At 37.4% G+C, this 18,221-nt stretch overlaps 1 protein-coding gene across 1 annotated transcript in view; it reads left to right on the forward strand.

Annotated features, from left to right (window-relative positions):
• Positions 1-18,221, forward strand: part of LOC128664420 (uncharacterized) — a 401,731-nt gene that overhangs the window by 134,639 nt on the left and 248,871 nt on the right. Inside the window, exon 7 of the mRNA XM_053719251.1 lies at positions 9,354-9,560. Within this exon, the coding sequence (XP_053575226.1) occupies positions 9,354-9,560 (207 nt within the window). The remainder of the gene's footprint in view (positions 1-9,353; positions 9,561-18,221) is intronic.

Below are 18,221 nucleotides of genomic sequence, written 5' to 3' on the forward strand. Positions count from 1 at the left end.
CTCAACAGGTTGCAAGTTTGTTGCCAATAGGGGTTGTACTTTGGGCAATATAGTATCACCAAGTAGATTAAGGCCCTCAGGATCAAATATGAGTAGTTGGCTTAGTGTTAAAGGACATTACAAATGTCACTTTAGCTAGCGCTGCGGAATCTGTTGGCGCTCTACAAATAACCAATAATAATAATAATAATAATAATTAGAAACTGTATTTCTTGTGGTTTCTCTGAGATAACCAGAACCTTTCAATCAAAAACTACACAGAAGGTCTATGACTTATTTAGCTGCACAAACTGCCGTACCACCTTTGTGGTATACCTGGTGGAATGCACCCAATGTGATAAACAATACATTGGATGCACCTCCAGGGAAGCACGCAGCAGAATTAGGGAACATCTTAAAAACATAGAGAATGGATTGGAATATTCTTGGTAAGACACTTTATCTATGTACATAAACAAGATTTGACTAGTTTCAAATGGCAGGTTATAGAACAGGTACGTCCTACTGTGAGAGGAGGCGATAGAACAGATATGCTTTTTCATCAAGAATCATTCGAGATCTTTAAGTTGAAGACCAGAAAACCCTATAGCTTCAATATATCAGAGACATTATTCCTTTTTGGTCCAATAAGAAATAGTCATGCTCTGTATAATAGGGGTGTATATCTATTCTTAATAAAGTGAGTCAGGAGTTTCTGCCTGATCTCCCCCTATTGTAATAAAAGTTCTTCATCTCCTTTTTGTCACTAATTCCCTAATAAGGGGCAGTGATTTTTTTGTTTTTCTCTTTCATAAGTAATAACACTGTGGCCTAGATTTGGAGTTCGGCGGTAAAAGGGCTGCTAACGCTCCGCGGGCTTTTTTCTGGCCGCACCATAAATTTAACTCTGGTATCGAGAGTTTAATCAAATGCTGCGTTAGGCTCCAAAAAAGGAGCGCAGAGCATTTTTACCGCAAATGCAACTCTCGATACCAGAGTTGCTTACGGACGCGGCCGGCCTCAAAAACGTGCTCGTGCACGATTCTCCCATAGGAAACAATGGGAGTTTGTTTGAGCTGAAAAAAAAACCTAACACCTGCAAAAAAGCAGCGTTCAGCTCCTAACGCAGCCCCATTGTTTCCTATGGGGAAACACTTCCTACGTCTGCACTTAACACTCTAACATGTACCCCGAGTCAGCCAATCAGAATCTAGTTCAATCCGATTGGCCGATCCAATCAGCCAATCAGATTGAGCTCGCATTCTATTGGCTGATCGGAACAGCCAATAGAATGCGAGCTCAATCTGATTGGCTGATTGGATCAGCCAATCGGATTGAACTTGATTCTGATTGGCTGATTCCATCAGCCAATCAGAAAATTCCTACCTTAATTCCGATTGGCTGATAGAATCCTATCAGCCAATCGGAATTCGAGGGACGCCATCTTGGATGACGTCCCTTAAAGGAACAGTCATTCGTCGTTCAGTCGTCGGTCCGGATGGATGTTCCGCGCTGGATGTCTTCAGGATCCTGCCGCTTCGCTCCGGATGGAAGAAGATCGAAGATGCCGCTTGGAGAAGATGTTTGCCGGTCCGGATGTCCTCTTCTTGCCGGATAGGAGGAAGACTTTGGAGCCTCTTCTGGACCGGATTATGGATCGCCAACCCCCGCTTGGGTTGGATGAAGATGTTGGAGCCAGGACGGATCGGTGAACCTGGTATGGTGAAGACAAGGTAGGAAGATCTTCAGGGGCTTAGTGTTAGGTTTCTTTAAGGGGGTTTGGGTTAGATTAGGGGTATGTGGGTGGTGGGTTGTAATGTTGGGGGGGGTATTGTATGTTTTTTTTTACAGGCAAAAGAGCTGAAATTCTTGGGGCATGCCCCGCAAAGGGCCCTGTTCAGGGCTGGTAAGGTAAAAGAGCTTGTAACTTTTTTAATTTAGAATAGGGTAGGGAATTTTTTATTTTGGGGGGCTTTGTTATTTTATTAGGGGGCTTAGAGTAGGTGTAATTAGTTTAAAATTGTTGTAATATTTTTCTTATGTTTGTAAATATTTTTTTATTTTCTGTAACTTAGTTCTTTTTTATTTTTTGTACTTTAGATAGTTTATTTAATTGTATTTATTTGTAGGAATTGTGTTTAATTAATTTATTGATAGTGTAGTGTTAGGTTAATTGTAGGTAATTGTAGGTAGTTTATTTAATTATTTTATTGATAGGGTAGTGTTAGTTTTAATTATAACTTAGGTTAGGATTTATTTTACAGGTAAATTTGTTATTATTTTAACTAGGTAACTATTAAATAGTTCTTAACTATTTAATAGCTATTGTACCTGGTTAAAATAATTACAAAGTTGCCTGTAAAATAAATATTAATCCTAAAATAGCTATAATATAATTATAATTTATATTGTAGCTATATTAGGATTTATTTTACAGGTAAGTATTTAGCTTTAAATAGGAATACTTTATTTAATAAGAGTTAATTTATTTCGTTAGATTTAAATTATATTTAACTTAGGGGGGTGTTAGTGTTAGGGTTAGACTTAGCTTTAGGGGTTAATACATTTATTAGAATAGCGGTGAGCTCCGGTCGGCAGATTAGGGGTTAATAATTGAAGTTAGGTGTCGGCGATGTTAGGGAGGGCAGATTAGGGGTTAATACTATTTATGATAGGGTTAGTGAGGCGGGTTAGGGGTTAATAACTTTATTATAGTAGCGCTCAGGTCCGCTCGGCAGATTAGGGGTTAATAAGTGTAGGCAGGTGTCGGCGACGTTGAGGGGGGCAGATTAGGGGTTAATAAATATAATATAGGGGTCGGCGATGTTAGGGGTAGCTGATTAGGGGTACATAGGGATAACGTAGGTGGCGGCGATTTGCGGTCGGAAGATTAGGGGTTAATTATTTTAAGTAGCTTGCGGCGACGTTGTGGGGGGCAGGTTAGGGGTTAAGAAATATAATATAGGGGTCGACGGGGTTAGGGGCAGCAGATTAGGGGTACATAAGTATAACGTAGGTGGCGGTCGGCAGATTAGGGGTTAAAAATTTAAATAGAGTGGCGGCGATGTGGGGGGACCTCGGTTTAGGGGTACATAGGTAGTTTATGGGTGTTAGTGTACTTTAGGGTACAGTAGTTAAGAGCTTTATAAACCGGCGTTAGCCAGAAAGCTCTTAACTCCTGCTATTTTCAGGCGGCTGGAATTTTGTCGTTAGAGCTCTAACGCTCACTTCAGAAACGACTCTAAATACCAGCGTTAGAAAGATCCCATTGAAAAGATAGGCTACGCAAATGGCGTAGGGGGATCTGCGGTATGGAAAAGTCGCGGCTGAAAAGTGAGCGTTAGACCCTTTAATCACTGACTCCAAATACCAGCGGGCGCCCAAAACCAGCGTTAGGAGCCTCTAACGCTGGTTTTGACGGCTATCGCCGAACTCCAAATCTAGGCCTGTGTGAGCAGTGATATGCTTCTTTGAGATGTAGAAGAAATCATAATACTACATAGTGCAGATATATAAATTTTTATAATAAGTTGGCAGTTAATTAATTTTCACCCTAATAAGGCTTAGGTGGCTTAAATATGTGCACCCTGTTAATTGATGTAGCATCATAGCATTCCTCCTACCCTATGAACTGTTGATAACATGCATTTAAACTTTTTCATGCTAAATGTTATGTCCAACAATATATGTTCTTACAACATTAAGGAGGTCAACAAGTGATGTTCTGTATATACGGCTATATGTAAAATATGTGGTTAAAAAAATAATAATTCCATAACATATGTATGTTTGCCCTCTTTAAATATGTCCGCTGAGCCCTCCTTAGTGTTTCTAAGTGAGATTCAATGTTTGTTCCTTTAAAAATACACAGCATCTTTTCAATTAATAATTATTATAGCTATATAAGTCTAGCCATTCATTATGACCATATGTCTATGATTAAGGCACAGGTTTTCCGAAACACGTAAAACAAGTGAAAAGTCATGTTGCCATGTTTCTAAATTGGATTTTAATACCTTTTTTACCGTGATGGTTTATGTGACCGAATAAAGTTGGTTTTAACTTTTCCTTTGTGCCTGGATGTTCGTTGGTTTCTTGACTGTTTATATATATATATATATATATATATATATATATATATATATATATATATATATATATATATATATATATATATATAAATAATAATTCTATAATAATGTTGTTTACTGTGTATTTACTGTAAATATTTAGCATTCTAATGTTCTTATTATAAGGGAAAATGTTAAATGTATTTTTAAATTGATATTCCTATATATATCTGTAAGGCCCGTTATTTAAAACATTGAACAAATATTAATAATAATTATTAATAATATAGATATTGTAAAATACACATGTATATTCTATGATTTTTTTTAGAATATTTTAGCACAACTATAATAATAATTTAATTATTAATATTTTTCAATGTGTACAGTCAATATGTTATATGTAATAAATGCATAACACACCTTAATATAACTCCTGTATATTCTCCTGTTGAACTTATGTGCGCAAACCCAACAGAAGTACACTAATTATTCATGTGTGCCAACCGGACATGAGTTATATTAAGGTGCATTATGTATTTATTAAAGATAACATATTGAAAAATATTAAACATTAATGTAAATAATTATTACAGAGGTACTAAAATATTCTAAAGAAAATCCATAGAATATATATGTATATTTTACAGTAATTCTTATTATTGTTAATTCTTTTAAAATATTTAATATTTACATAATGCATCTTAAGAGAACTAATTCTTCATGTGCACTTACTCGACACCGTGTTAGACCTACAGCGTGCAACCCGAAGTGCGTTACGCATATTTTACTTTTCCAATGTTCTTCACATTGAAATTTTATTTCTTGTAATTGTATTCAATTTGTGTACAAGTTGCATAGTTTTAGAGTGGCTTTCAAACAATATTAGTGTCTTTATTTAACAAAAAATAAATAATAAAAAAAGGTTCTTATTAACATGTTATTTAGGTATGCACAAGAGTATTAGCAATTGGAAAAAGGCACTGCAGACATCTAAGAGAAATGACACTTAAATACAAAAATGTGTTGTTAATAGGTCCATGGTGTTATTTGAAAAGTTAAAAAAATCTTTCAAAAGCAGTTATTTTAAATGGGTTATCAATGGGGAAAGGTTTAGGATAGTTTTTTTTTAATAAACAATTTGGAATGGACCCACATTAAAAAAAACATCATGACATACCACATAATGCAGATTCTGACCAATTGGAATGAGATTCCAAATGTTAATTAGATGTGTTGTGGATATCATCTTAGTTTCCACTCTTATACAAGCTTTGTCAATAGTGACAGTCAAAAACGTAAAAACGTTTAGTAACACAGCTAAGGAAGATTATAGAATGTTACCAAATGACAAAATAATGCAAAATATTTCCAGGATTTATCACTAGAGAATCTCTAGTAGAGGTGTATAATTCAGGTCTGATAGAAAATACAATTGTAATCTACTAACATAGCTGCAATTTCTGTCCACATTATGAATGATATTAAAAAATTCCCATAAATGTATGATTATTTTCTTTTCTCATGGCTGCTCTTGACATTTTTTAATTGATTACTGGTTACTCATGGCTGAACCTCATCAGTGCATGTCAGTATCTTGTTGCAACTCTTGTAGTTCCCTGATGTTTCCAAAATCCTATACTTTCTGTATTATCTATATGCACTAATAGTTAAGTTAGACAGATGAAAACTTTAACATTTTTAATTACATAGGGGTATAATACAAGTGGAGCGCTATATATCTCTTTCATGAAAGCGATATTAGCGTTCCACTTTGTAATAGCAGCGCACGATACATGTGTATACATATTCATGTGTTTATATGTATATATATATCTGTAAATACATAAATTCACATATAAATACATATGTACATACACATATATACTTTTTAATGTATTTTTTTTAATAATAATATTATCAGTGATATTATGAGTGTAACTGTACTGTTAAAATTATTTTTGATGTGTTTTGTGCAACTTGTTATTCCAGCCGAACAATTAACCAGAGCTTTGAAGTTGTAGTAATCATTCTAGCTTAAATCACGATTATGCTCATGCGTTCGCATTTACTTTCAACTTGTAATGCAAGTGGAATTTAACTTGCTTGCAAACGACCTTGAAAACCCAACAACGCTTGCAGGCCAACAATAGCGATCTACTCGTAATCTAGCCATAACATGTAAGACACTATTATGCTAAAATTAGCTCATTTTTTTTTCAATGTTTGTTTTATAAATTATCAATAAATTAATTTATGTTAAATTATGCAATTAATTTGTGCTTTGGATAGCTTAAAGGGGCATTAAACCCACATTTTTTCTTTCATGATTCAGATAGAGAATACAAATTTTTAAAAGTTTCCAATTTAATTCTATTATCAATTTTATTTCATTCTCGTTTTATTCTTTGTTGAAGAGATACCTAGGTAGGTAGCGTGCACATGCCTGGAGCCATACATGACAGGAAATAGTGCTGCCATCTAGTGCATCTGCCAATGTACAGTATCTCACAAAAGTGAGTACACCCCTCACATTTTTGTAAATATTTTATTATATCTTTTCATGTGACAACACTCAAGAAATTACACTTTGCTACAATGTAAAACAGTGAGTGTACAGCCTGTATAACAGTGTATATTTACTGTCCCCTTAAAATAACTCAACACAAAGCCATTAAACCGTTGGCAACAAAAGTGAGTACACCCCTAAGTGGAAATGTCAAATTGGGCCCATTTAGCTATTTTCCCTCCCCGGTGGGACTCGTTAGTGTTACAAGGTCTCAGGTGTGGATGCCTAAAAATTGGTGTTATCGCTCTCATACTCTCTCATACTGGTCACTGGAAGTTCAACATGGCACCTCTGAGGATCTGAAAAAAAGGAATTGTTGCTCTACATAAAGATGGCCTAGGCTATAAGAAGATTGCCAAGACCCTGAAACTGAGCTGCAGCACAGTGGGCAAGACCATACAGTGGTTTCACAGGACAGGTTCCACTCAGAACAGGCTCGCCATGGTCGACCAAAGAAATTGAGTGCACATGCTCAGCGTCATATACAGAGGTTGTCTTTGGGAAATAGACGTATGAGTGCTGCCATCATTGCTGCAGAGGTTGAAGGGGTGGGGGGTCACCGTGTCAGTGCTCAGACCATACGCTGCACACTGCATCAAATTGGTCTGCATGGCTGTCATCCCAGAAGGAAGCATCTTCTAAAGATGATGCTCAAGAAAGCCCACAAACAGTTTGCTGAAGACAAGCAGACTAAGCACTTGGATTACTGAAACCATGTCCTGTGGTCCGATGAAACCAAGGTTAACTTATTTGGTTCAGATGGTGTCAGCGTGTGTAATGGCAACCAGGTGAGGAGTACAAAGACAAGTGTGTCTTGCCTACAGTCAAGCATGGTAGTGGGAGTGTCATGGGCTGGGCCTGCATGAGTGCTGCTGACACTGGGAAGCTACAGTTCATTGAGGTAACCATGAATGCCAACATGTTCTGTGACATACTGAAGCAGAGCAGGATCCCCTCCCTTTCCAACATGATAACGACCCCAAATAAGCTGAGGGTAAAGGTGATGGACTGGTCAAATATCTCTCCAGACCTAAACCCTATTGAGCATCTGTGGGGCATCCTCAAACGGAAGGTGGGGGAGTGCAAGGTCCCTGACATCCACCAGCTCTGTGATGTTGTCATGAAGGAGTGGAAGAGGACTCCAGTGGCAACCTGTGAAGCTCTGGTGAACTCCATGCCCAAGAGGGTTAAGGCAGTGCTGGAAAATAATACTGGCCACACACAATATTGACATTTTGGGCCCAATTTGGACATTTCCACTTAGGGGTGTACTCACTTTTGTTGCCAACGGTTTAGATATTAATGGCTGTGTGATGAGTTATTTTGAGGGGACAGCAAATTTACACTGTTATACAGGCTGTAAACTCACTACTTTACATTGTAGCAAAGTGTCATTTCTTTAGTGTTGTCACATGAAAAGATATAATAAAATATTTACAAAAATGTGAGGGCTGTACTCACTTTTGTGAGATATTGTATATCATTGTTGCAAAACTGCTGCCATATCGTGCTGTAGACATGTGCACACTCTTGAATTTACATTTCTGCTTTTCAACAAATGATAACAAGAAAACAAAGACAAATTGATAATAAAAGTAAATTAGGAAGTTATTTAAAATGATATTTTCTATCTAAATCATGAAAGAAAAAAATAAGGTTTTATGACCCTTTAAGTAACATTTATAAACAGAAAATGTTATAATATTGCAAAGTATTACACTGCCCCCACTGGCTACTTCTTAATGATATCAGGCTGGCAACATTTTCTGTAGACAACATTGCACCTTAAAGGAAATTTATTTTTTGCACTACTTTTGGGGAAATCTGTGTGTTTAACCCTCAACATGGGTTAAACACATGGTTAAAGTCACACTCAGAAGCCACAAGCAATGCAGCTCCCAAGCTGACCACAGGAGGTGATTGGTGCAGTTGTGTGACTGCTGCTGATTGGCTCTTTGTCTGTTTCCTGCTCACGACCAGCAGTACACAAGGACTTTATTTATGTACACATACATTCCATGGTGACTAGTGCAAACATTGCATGTTCTAACAAATCAGGGCATGTTATTTTTAAAGTCCCTTTAAAAACTAGTTTGCCTCCAGCCCTTGAGGACTAACTCTGGACAGCTCTGATATACAGCTTTTCTATTTTTGTTTATTGAAGTTTACTAGAAGCATTAATCTTTTTTTACAGTTAAAGGGACATTAAACCCACATTTTTTCTTTAATGATTCAGATAGAGAATACCATTTTTAACAACTTTCTAATTTACTTCTATTATCTAATTTGCTTCATTCTCTTGATAATCTTTCCTGAAAAGCATATCTAGATAGGCTCAGTAGCTTCTGATTGGTGGCTGCACATATTTGCCTTATGTGATTGGCTCACCCATGTGCATTGCTATTTATTTATCAAAGGGTATCTAAAGAACGAAGCAAATTAGATAATAGAAGTAAATTGTATTATCTGTCGGAATCATGAAAGAAAATGTTTGGGTTTAATGTCCCTTTAAGAAATAACATTAAACTGTATGTACAGTATATAGTAATTATTTAATTTCTTTAGAATTCACTGTATTGGTTCTAAAGGTTAAATCAGAAATGTTTAATGAAATCACAAGTCCCTCTTTCAATAAGCAATCATTGCAGCAGCAGCCTCTCTTGAACTGAATATGCCAATGTACAATATATTATTCCTTGGTTTCTAATAAATAAAGCAGTGTCTTTTCATTTCAGATATATGCAAACAAACAGCATCCCTAAACCTTGGTTTCAGTGATAATGAAGAAGTATCACTGGCTGATTTACGACTAGCCCTCTTAGATCAAACAAGCTTTGGAAGGAGGAATCATCCTTATGAAGTAAATGGAAGTGAATGGGATAATAGCATTTCAAGGAGCACAATGGAAAAAACAAGTGCATATACCATGATCTATACTCAAGGTAAAATTGTCTTGCTAAAGTAAGGGCTTGATATATTATTGTTTACACTAATCTAGCAGCAATCATCTGAAGTGATATATACCGGGCCTGAAAATTCTCTCCATCACTAGGAATCCCTTCTGATGAATGGGGAATGGATATAATGATGACATGCAACCTATATAATATCCTAGCACAGCTGATATTCTCTGCTTTTCAGTGGGAAAAAAAAATCACTATTGTTTCTCAGAAAATAGAAAATATTTATTTATGCTATTGGAGTTTTTCACACAATCTGTAATTATGAACCTGTGTCACACATGAAAAAAAGTATTATTTAGTAAAAAATAAATAAATTATGACTTACATAAAGACAAACAATTTAGAGGACCAAAATCATCATGGTTTTACTTCAGGGGGAATAATGTCAGACTATTCTATTTGACTTATTTGATTATGTAACTAAAGTATTAGAACAGGGTGGAGCATTTAATGTAATTTATCTAGATTTCATCAAAGCATTTTACACCGTCCCACACAGCAAACTAATCCACAAACTGTATCTCTTTGGTCGGTCTAGACTCAAAAATTGTGAACTGGGTGTCTTAGCATTTATGGTGTTCCTCAGGGGTCAGTTCTGGGGCCTGTTTTGTTTAACATGTTTAACAGAGATATCAACAAAGGGCCACAGGTAAAGTATGTCTGTTTGCAGATTATACAAAAAAATTGTAATAGAGTAGAGATTCGGGATGGGTGTGGGGGGGGGGGCGGGGGTTCGGTGAGTGGACCAAATGAGAAGTGATATAAAAAAATTGGACAAATGACTGGGAACTACAGTTTAACACTGCGGCCTGCTCTCGGTGGTACAGTCACATACTACATCAAGTGATCCACAGCATATCGCGGAGGTTAACTCCGCGATCTAAACAGCAGAGCATTAGAGACTACCAAGGGCTGAAATAGCGCAAAAGTGTATACAGCCCCACCGTGACCGAACAATTCCATTACCAGAGCCAAGATTGAGATAGGGAGTTGCAGAACGCAGTCATATCGTATGCTGTAAAGCCAGCCTCAAACACAGACCCTGGAAGAGCTTCATCATGGAGGAGTTGGGGAAAATATTTCAGGATAGAATTGTTACTGCTGCACGACTGAGGAGTGACCTGATCTGCAATGCAGTGCATAGACGAACGGCAGAGGAAACGGCTGCAGCAGATATAGGTGCTATCCACTTACAGACGGGGCTGATACCTACTTTGCCACCCCCAAAGTCTTCATGTGGGCTTAGTGCAGAGGAAGAAGGTACTCCAGAGTGTATATTACAGAGGACCCCAGCAGGTTTCTCTAGTTCAGTGATTTTTAACCTTTTTTTTGCCGTGGCACACTTTTTTACATTAAAAAATCCTGTGGCACACCACCATCCCAAAATTTTAAAAAAATCACACATTGTAGCCTAATATATATATATATATATATATATATATACACACATACATACACACAAACACATACTGTATGTATTGTGCTGTTATGCCATGCCTCCTACAAACTACCCTTGCACTGGGAGTAAAAAACAAGCAAAGTTTAAAAAATATGTCACACTGTTGTCAGTCTGCCGCAGCACACCTGAGGATCTCTTACGGCACACTGGTTGAAAAACACTGCTCTAGTTCAACTACAAAAAACTGGAAGTTAGGCCTCCTCAATATACCGGAAGAAGTAGGTGGAGGGTTTTGCCTTTCATACTTAAGCGGGAGATAGACCATGTACCTACTGTATGTGTGAAAATCCGGAACGACGGGCTGGTGTTTGCACCTGAGAGTGCGGCCGACTCCCATGTGTGTGACGCCTCTGCCTTCAATGCCCTGCTGAAGCTTCTTTGTCAGAGAATTACCCTTCCCACACCTACATATGAAGACATAATATTTTGGCGCAGAGGTGAGGACTGAATATTGGGGAACATTTGGCAGCAGGAGGCATAGAGATTGACCCTTCCCAGGGCCTAACAATTAGTTTGTACCTGCGGTCTTATCACTCAGAACTGTGGTAATTCTACATTTTTGGATAAGTAGTGGTGTCTGCTGCACAGAGACTTTGTAAAACGGGCTACTGTAATGCCATTCTATTTTTTACTATGACTTAATGAGGACCTTGTGGTCTGATGTACTGTCATTGCTTAGCTACAGTCCTATATAGTTACCACAATTCTCCCTAGTGTGATGTGCTTCTTAATATAATACTATGTATAACACTCCGGTTGTATATATTTTTTTTATTTTTTTCCTGGTCATTTGAACAATATATTTGTCATTATGTTTGCCTCCCCATGGCTGGTCTAAGCTTTGGTAATATAGGTGCCTAGCATAATATATCTAATTAGGCGAGACTCATGGGCCTTGTTCGTGGGATTGCTACACTCAAGCAGTTTGATCCTCCTTATACGGAATAGGATTTGTAAAATTTGTGTGTGTGCAGGTCACGGGGGAGGTCGGTGCTTTGCTTACATTGTAACTTTTCGAGGCTCACTTATATTTACCTTAAAACATACATAGAGTTTATGGGGTCATTACTTGGAGCAGTACATTGCTATATACACCCAATGTGTTCAAGGCGACATATATATGATGCTTTAACTATGAAATTCTGACCCCGGTCTAAAGACCTTAAGCCAGGTTTTTAATAAACAACCTCTGCAGGTCACTTAAAAGTAAAAACCATGGCTCTTTGCACCTAAGTGTAGTAATACTATTAATGTGGAGTCATTTAGTACACAACTGAATTGCCTTATATCACTTATATATATGTGAGAAATGTTAGTTAATTTCCCATCCCTTTCCTAAGATGGCTCTTGAATAAGCACTGTTGTCTGTGCAGCTCTGTGCTGAATTAAATACTATATAATTTAACTTTTAGCACTAGAACAATAAGCCATAATATCTGTGTACTGTCGGCTAGATTACGAGTCTTGCGTTATGAGGGGTGCGGTGCTAACGTGCAGTTTTTTCTCACCGCTCACTTCCCTGCAGCGCTGGTATTACAGGTTTTTAAAAACCCGGCGTTATCAGGCAAGAAGTGAGCGTAGAGCAAAATTGCGCTCCACACTGCACTCCAATACTAGCGCTGCTTAAGTGAGCGGTGAGCTGGTTGTACGTGCTTGTGCACGATTTCCCTATAGACATCAATGGGGAGAGCCGGCTGAGAAAAAGTCTAACACCTGCAAAAAAGCAGCGTAAAACTCAGTAACGCAGCCCCATTGATTCCTATGGGGAAACTAAAGTTATGTTTACACCTAACACCCTAACATGAATTCTATCAGCCAATCGGAATTAAGGTTGAAAAAATCCTATTGGCTGATGCAATCAGCCAATAGGATTGAAGTTCAATCCTATTGGCTAATCCAATCAGCCAATAGGATTGAGCTCGCATTCTATTGGCTGTTCCAATCGGCCAATAGAATGCGAGCTCATTCCTATTGCAGATTAATGTACATTTGATTCACTATTTGACTTAACGGGACATTGTACTGTAAAATTTGTTTCTACTTAATGTGTTTACAATGAATTGGTATACCATTTACAGAGTTTAAAATGTATGGGAAATTGTACCTTTTGGTATTATTTTGTATATGTAAGAAGTGCTTACTGCTAATTAAAACCACAACCCAATTAAATGGGTTGAGCCAGCAGGTAAAGCAGACTTCATTATCTTATCTGTCTTATTATTTAAACAAGTCCTCATTATCTTCTTTATTACTGCTTACTCAAGGACAATACTTAAAGGGATAGTAAACCCAAATATTTTCTTTGATGATTCAGATAGAGAATGCAATTTTAAGCAACTTTCTTATTTACTCCTATTATCACATTTTCTTTGTTCTCTTGCTATCTTTATTTGAAAAAGCAGGAATCTAAACTAAGGAACCAGCCCATTTTTGGTTCAGCACACTGGACACCACTTGCTGATTGGTGGATACATTTAGCCACAATCAGCAAGCGCAAACCAGGTGCTGTACCAAAAATTGGCTGGCTTCTAAGCTTACAGTCTTGCTTTTCAAATAAAGATAGCAAGAGAACAAATCAAAATTCATACTCTGAGTAAATTAGAAAGTTGCTTAAAATTGCATGCTCTATCTGAATCATGAAAGAAAAAATATGAGTTTACTATCCCTTTAAAGGGACAGTCTACAATAGAATTGTTATTGTTTTAAAAGATAGATAATTCCTTTATTACCCATTCCCCAGTTTTGCATAAGCAACACGGTTATATTAATATACTTTTTACCTCTGTAATTAGCTTGTATCTAAGAATCTTCTGACAGCCCCCTGATCACATTACATTTTATTTGTATTATCTATTGACTTGCATCTTAGCCAGTTAGTGCTGTGTTGTGCTGAATCTTAAATAACTCAGCGGGCGTGAACACAATGTTATCTTTATGGCTCACATGAACTAGCAGTCTCCTGTAAAAAAAGCAAATAAAAAAGCATGTAATAAGAGGCTGTCTTTAGAGGCTTAGAAACAGGCAAAAATTTAGAGGTTTAAATGTTATAAAATATATTAATATAACAATGTTGGTTGTGCAAAGGTGGGGAATGGGAAGTAAAGGCATTATCTATCTTTTTAAACAATAAAAATGTTAGCGTAGACTGTCCCTTTAAAGCTTGATATTCAAAACCTCGCGGCTCAGGCGAGATATTATAAGAAGTCTCGGCGGTTACGGCAATGCCCTTTAAAAAAAACTAAGAAGCACAAATTTTATCTTGAGATATTTTTATATTGCTATGTAGTGTACTTTATGTGAAACAGACTTGTACATTACAATACAAAGTCTAAAAAGATTTTGTGTTATTTCTCTCCATGCGAGGTTTTGAATATCGGGCCCTTAGAGAGAACAATGGAAAATTAACATTTTAGTACCTCTGTCACAGACACCAACATTATTTTATCTAAATCTTCTTTTTTACATATTTGTTGTGTAACCAGAAATACAGTTCAGAAATGTTTAGTATGGGTGGGGAAACAATAGACAAAATCAGCTAGTTTAAATGGACATATGTATTTTTGTGTTGCACCTAAAGAAGGACATTTTTGTTTTGGAAAAAAAAATCAATGATGTTTTTATGCCTTTGCCACCTATCACTGTCCACCCACAGAGTTGATCTACTTAGTTATCAGCCACTAAGCCACCTAGCGATGAGTTGTGCACACACATGCACATCCTGTTAGTTTCAAAATCAAGGTTATGACTTCTTACAAGGACTGTCTGACCCCAGCCATGATGAAAAAGTGATGAAATAAAGCATAGGTGCCAATGCAGTCATTATATACCCTCTTATAGATGAAAATGACATTCTTGTATTGAAAGCAATATTATACATTGTGTACAATGCTAGAATCTTGTTTAACCCCTTACCCTAATTGGAAGTAGATCTACATCATGTAGTGTAAATCCCAGCGTACCACATATTGTAGATCTATGTCAAAATGTTGGAAGCTCAAGCAGTCTCGGTTGTCAAGTGACAGTAGAGACTTGCTGTTTGTGGACTTCAGGTATCTGCCTTCATATGATTACCATATGGTTACCATATGATCCGGATTGCCCGATCATTACAGATAGTGACATTGTCTGCGTCACTGTGTGTAACGACCATCTGTTGGTGGAGGGTGTGGGTGGAAGGGCGAGTGGGTAGAAAGGGGTGGGTCCCTACACTATGAAAATATGTTTTGAAGGGAGAGGGAGGGATGGGTCACTACATTACAGAAAAAGTTAAGTTAGAGTGGGTCCCTACATAATAATTGTGGGACGGGGGGAGGTGGGCAGGGTGAGGGAGGAGCCCTACACTACAGAAAAATTATTTATAAATAAATACAACTAAATAAAAAGGAGGTGTCAGGTGGGAGGGTAATCCCTACACTGCAATACTATTACCCTTACCTGCTAATTAATTAACCACTTCACTGCCGGGCATTTCAGAAGTTTGGTGCGCATCTGCAATTAGTGGCCTTCCAATTACTGACAGGCAACAAAAAAGGATCCCAGAGAAGCTTTTACAACCATTTGTGTTATCACTGCACAAGCGGTATGTAAATAATTGCAGTGAAAAACCCAAAGTTTGTGAAAAAAAGTTAACAATTTTTTTATATGATCACATTTGGCAGTGAATTGTTGGCTTTAAATATACCAAAAATGGGCCTAGATCAATACCTTGTGTTGTCAACTTAAAGAATATATAGTTTTGATAGGTAAATAAAAATAAACATGGCTCTATTTCTTTTTAAATGGAGTGATAGCAAAAATGCTACAAATTCTCTGGTATTGTGGGCAAGATTTTCTCTCAAATTCCCTGTAGCGAAGGAATGGCCTACATTTGACCTGACACTGGGGAAATCAGTGTTGGGATCTTGCCTTGTATATACTTTGTCATGTGTGCTAGCAGTTGGAGGATGTTGGTGGTGGGGAAGCAGTAGGTCATTAGTGAATATTAGCAGAGAGGAGCGGTTAATGATGGTGTTACAAGCATTTAGCTAATGTTGACCCAGATTACAAGTTGTGTGGTACAGCTTTACCGCTAAAAAATTATTAACCCCTAAACCGCCAATTTGAACTAAGGGCTTAATAGCTTTATTTAGTGTTGGTGATGTGGGGAGACAGCGGTTTAGGGGTTATTAGACTAGGGGCTTATGTTACAGTGTTAGGTTTTTACAAAACTTTCTTTTCTCCATAGACTTTAATGGGGAATGCGTTAATGTGATTGCTATTTCGCAATCGTAGGTGTTTTTTCCGAAACTTTTCAAGATTAATCTTTATGGGGGAATACATACACGAGCATGCCAACTCAAAGCTTTTTTACCGCACCATACCACCCGACAAAAGAAAGTTTTAGGGTGACTTGTAATATCGGCGGTATAGAAATAGCAGTATGGCCCTATTTTGCGCGGTGTGTACTCTATGGCTATACCGCATAACTTTGAATCTCGGTCATAGATATTCCAAATAAAAGATAAATGCATTAGTACATGTCTTAAGAAATGTTGCTATTTTTAATAAAGGGGAAAAACTTACGGCTAGATTACGAGTCTTGTGTTAGCCTTAAAAAGCAGCGTTGAGAGGTCCCAACGCTGCTTTTTAATGCCCGCTGGTATTATGAGTCTTGCAGGTATAGGTGTACCGCTCACTTTTTCGGCCAGACTCGAAAATACCGCACATCCACTTATGTCAATTGCGTATCCTATATTTTCAATGGGACTTGCATAGTGCCGGTATTACGAGTCTTCCAAAAAGTGAGTGGTAATCCCTCTCCTGTCAAGACTGGTACCGCATTTTAAAGTCAGTAGTTAAGAGTTTTACACTACAACGCCGTAGCATAAAACTCTTAACTAAAGTGCTAAAAATTTCACTAACACCCATAAACTACCTATTAACCCCTAAACCGAGGCCCCCCACATCGCAAACACTAAAGTAAAATTTTTAACCCCTAATCTGCTGAACCGGACATCGCCGCCACTATAATAAATATATTAACCCCTAAACCTCCGCACTCCCACCTGTCCCTAACATCGCCAACACCTACCTACATTTATTAACCCCTAATCTGCCGCCCCCAACGTCGCTGCCACTATAGTAAAGTTATTAACCCCTAAATCTAAGTCTAACCCTAACCCCAACACCCCCCTAACTTAAATATAATTTAAATAAACTTAAATTAACTAAATTATTCCTATTTAAAACTAAATACTTACCTATAAAATAAACCCTAAGCTAGCTACAATATAACTAATAGCTACATTGTAGCTAGCTTAGGGTTTATTTTTATTTTACAGGCACAATAGTTATTAAATAGTTATTAACTATTTAATAACTACCTAGTTAAAATAAAGACAAATTTACCTGTAAAATAAAACCTAAACTGTTACAATTACACCTAACACTACACTTCAATTAAATTAATTCCCTAAATTAACTACAATTAAATACAATTAAATACAATTATCTAAAGTACGAATAAAACCAAACACTACATTACAGAAAATAATAAAATAATTGCAAGTTTTTTAAACTAATTACACCTAATCTAATCCCCCTAATAAAATAAAAAAGCCCCCCAAAATAATAAAAAGCCCTACCCTATACTAAATTACAAATAGCCCTTAAAAGGGCCTTTTGCGGGGCATTGCCCCATAGTAATCAGCTCTTTTACCTGTAAAAAAGTACAATACCCCCCCCCAACATTAAAACCCACCATCCACACACCCAACCCTACTCTAAAACCCACCCAATCCCCCCTTAATAAAACCTAACACTAACCCCTTGAAGATCACCCTACCTTGAGAAGTCTTCACCCAACCGGGCCAAAGTCCTCAACGAAGCCAGGCAAAGTGGTCTTCATCCAAGCTGGGAAGAAGAGGACCTCCAGACGGGCAGAAGTCTTCATCCAGACGGCATCTTCTATCTTTATCCATCCGGCGCAGAGCGGCTCCATCTTCAAGACATCCGACGAGGAGCATCCTTCCTGGCCGACGACTACCCGACGAATGAAGGTTCCTTTAAGTGACGTCATCCAAGATGGCGTCCCTCCAATCGGAATTAAGGTAGAAAAAATCCTATTGGTTGATGCAATCAGCCAATAGGATTGAACTTCAATCCTATTGGCTGATTAGAACAGCCAATAGGATTGAGCTCAC

This window comes from Bombina bombina, chromosome 6 (assembly GCF_027579735.1).
Source record: "Bombina bombina isolate aBomBom1 chromosome 6, aBomBom1.pri, whole genome shotgun sequence".
Taxonomy (NCBI): domain Eukaryota; kingdom Metazoa; phylum Chordata; class Amphibia; order Anura; family Bombinatoridae; genus Bombina; species Bombina bombina.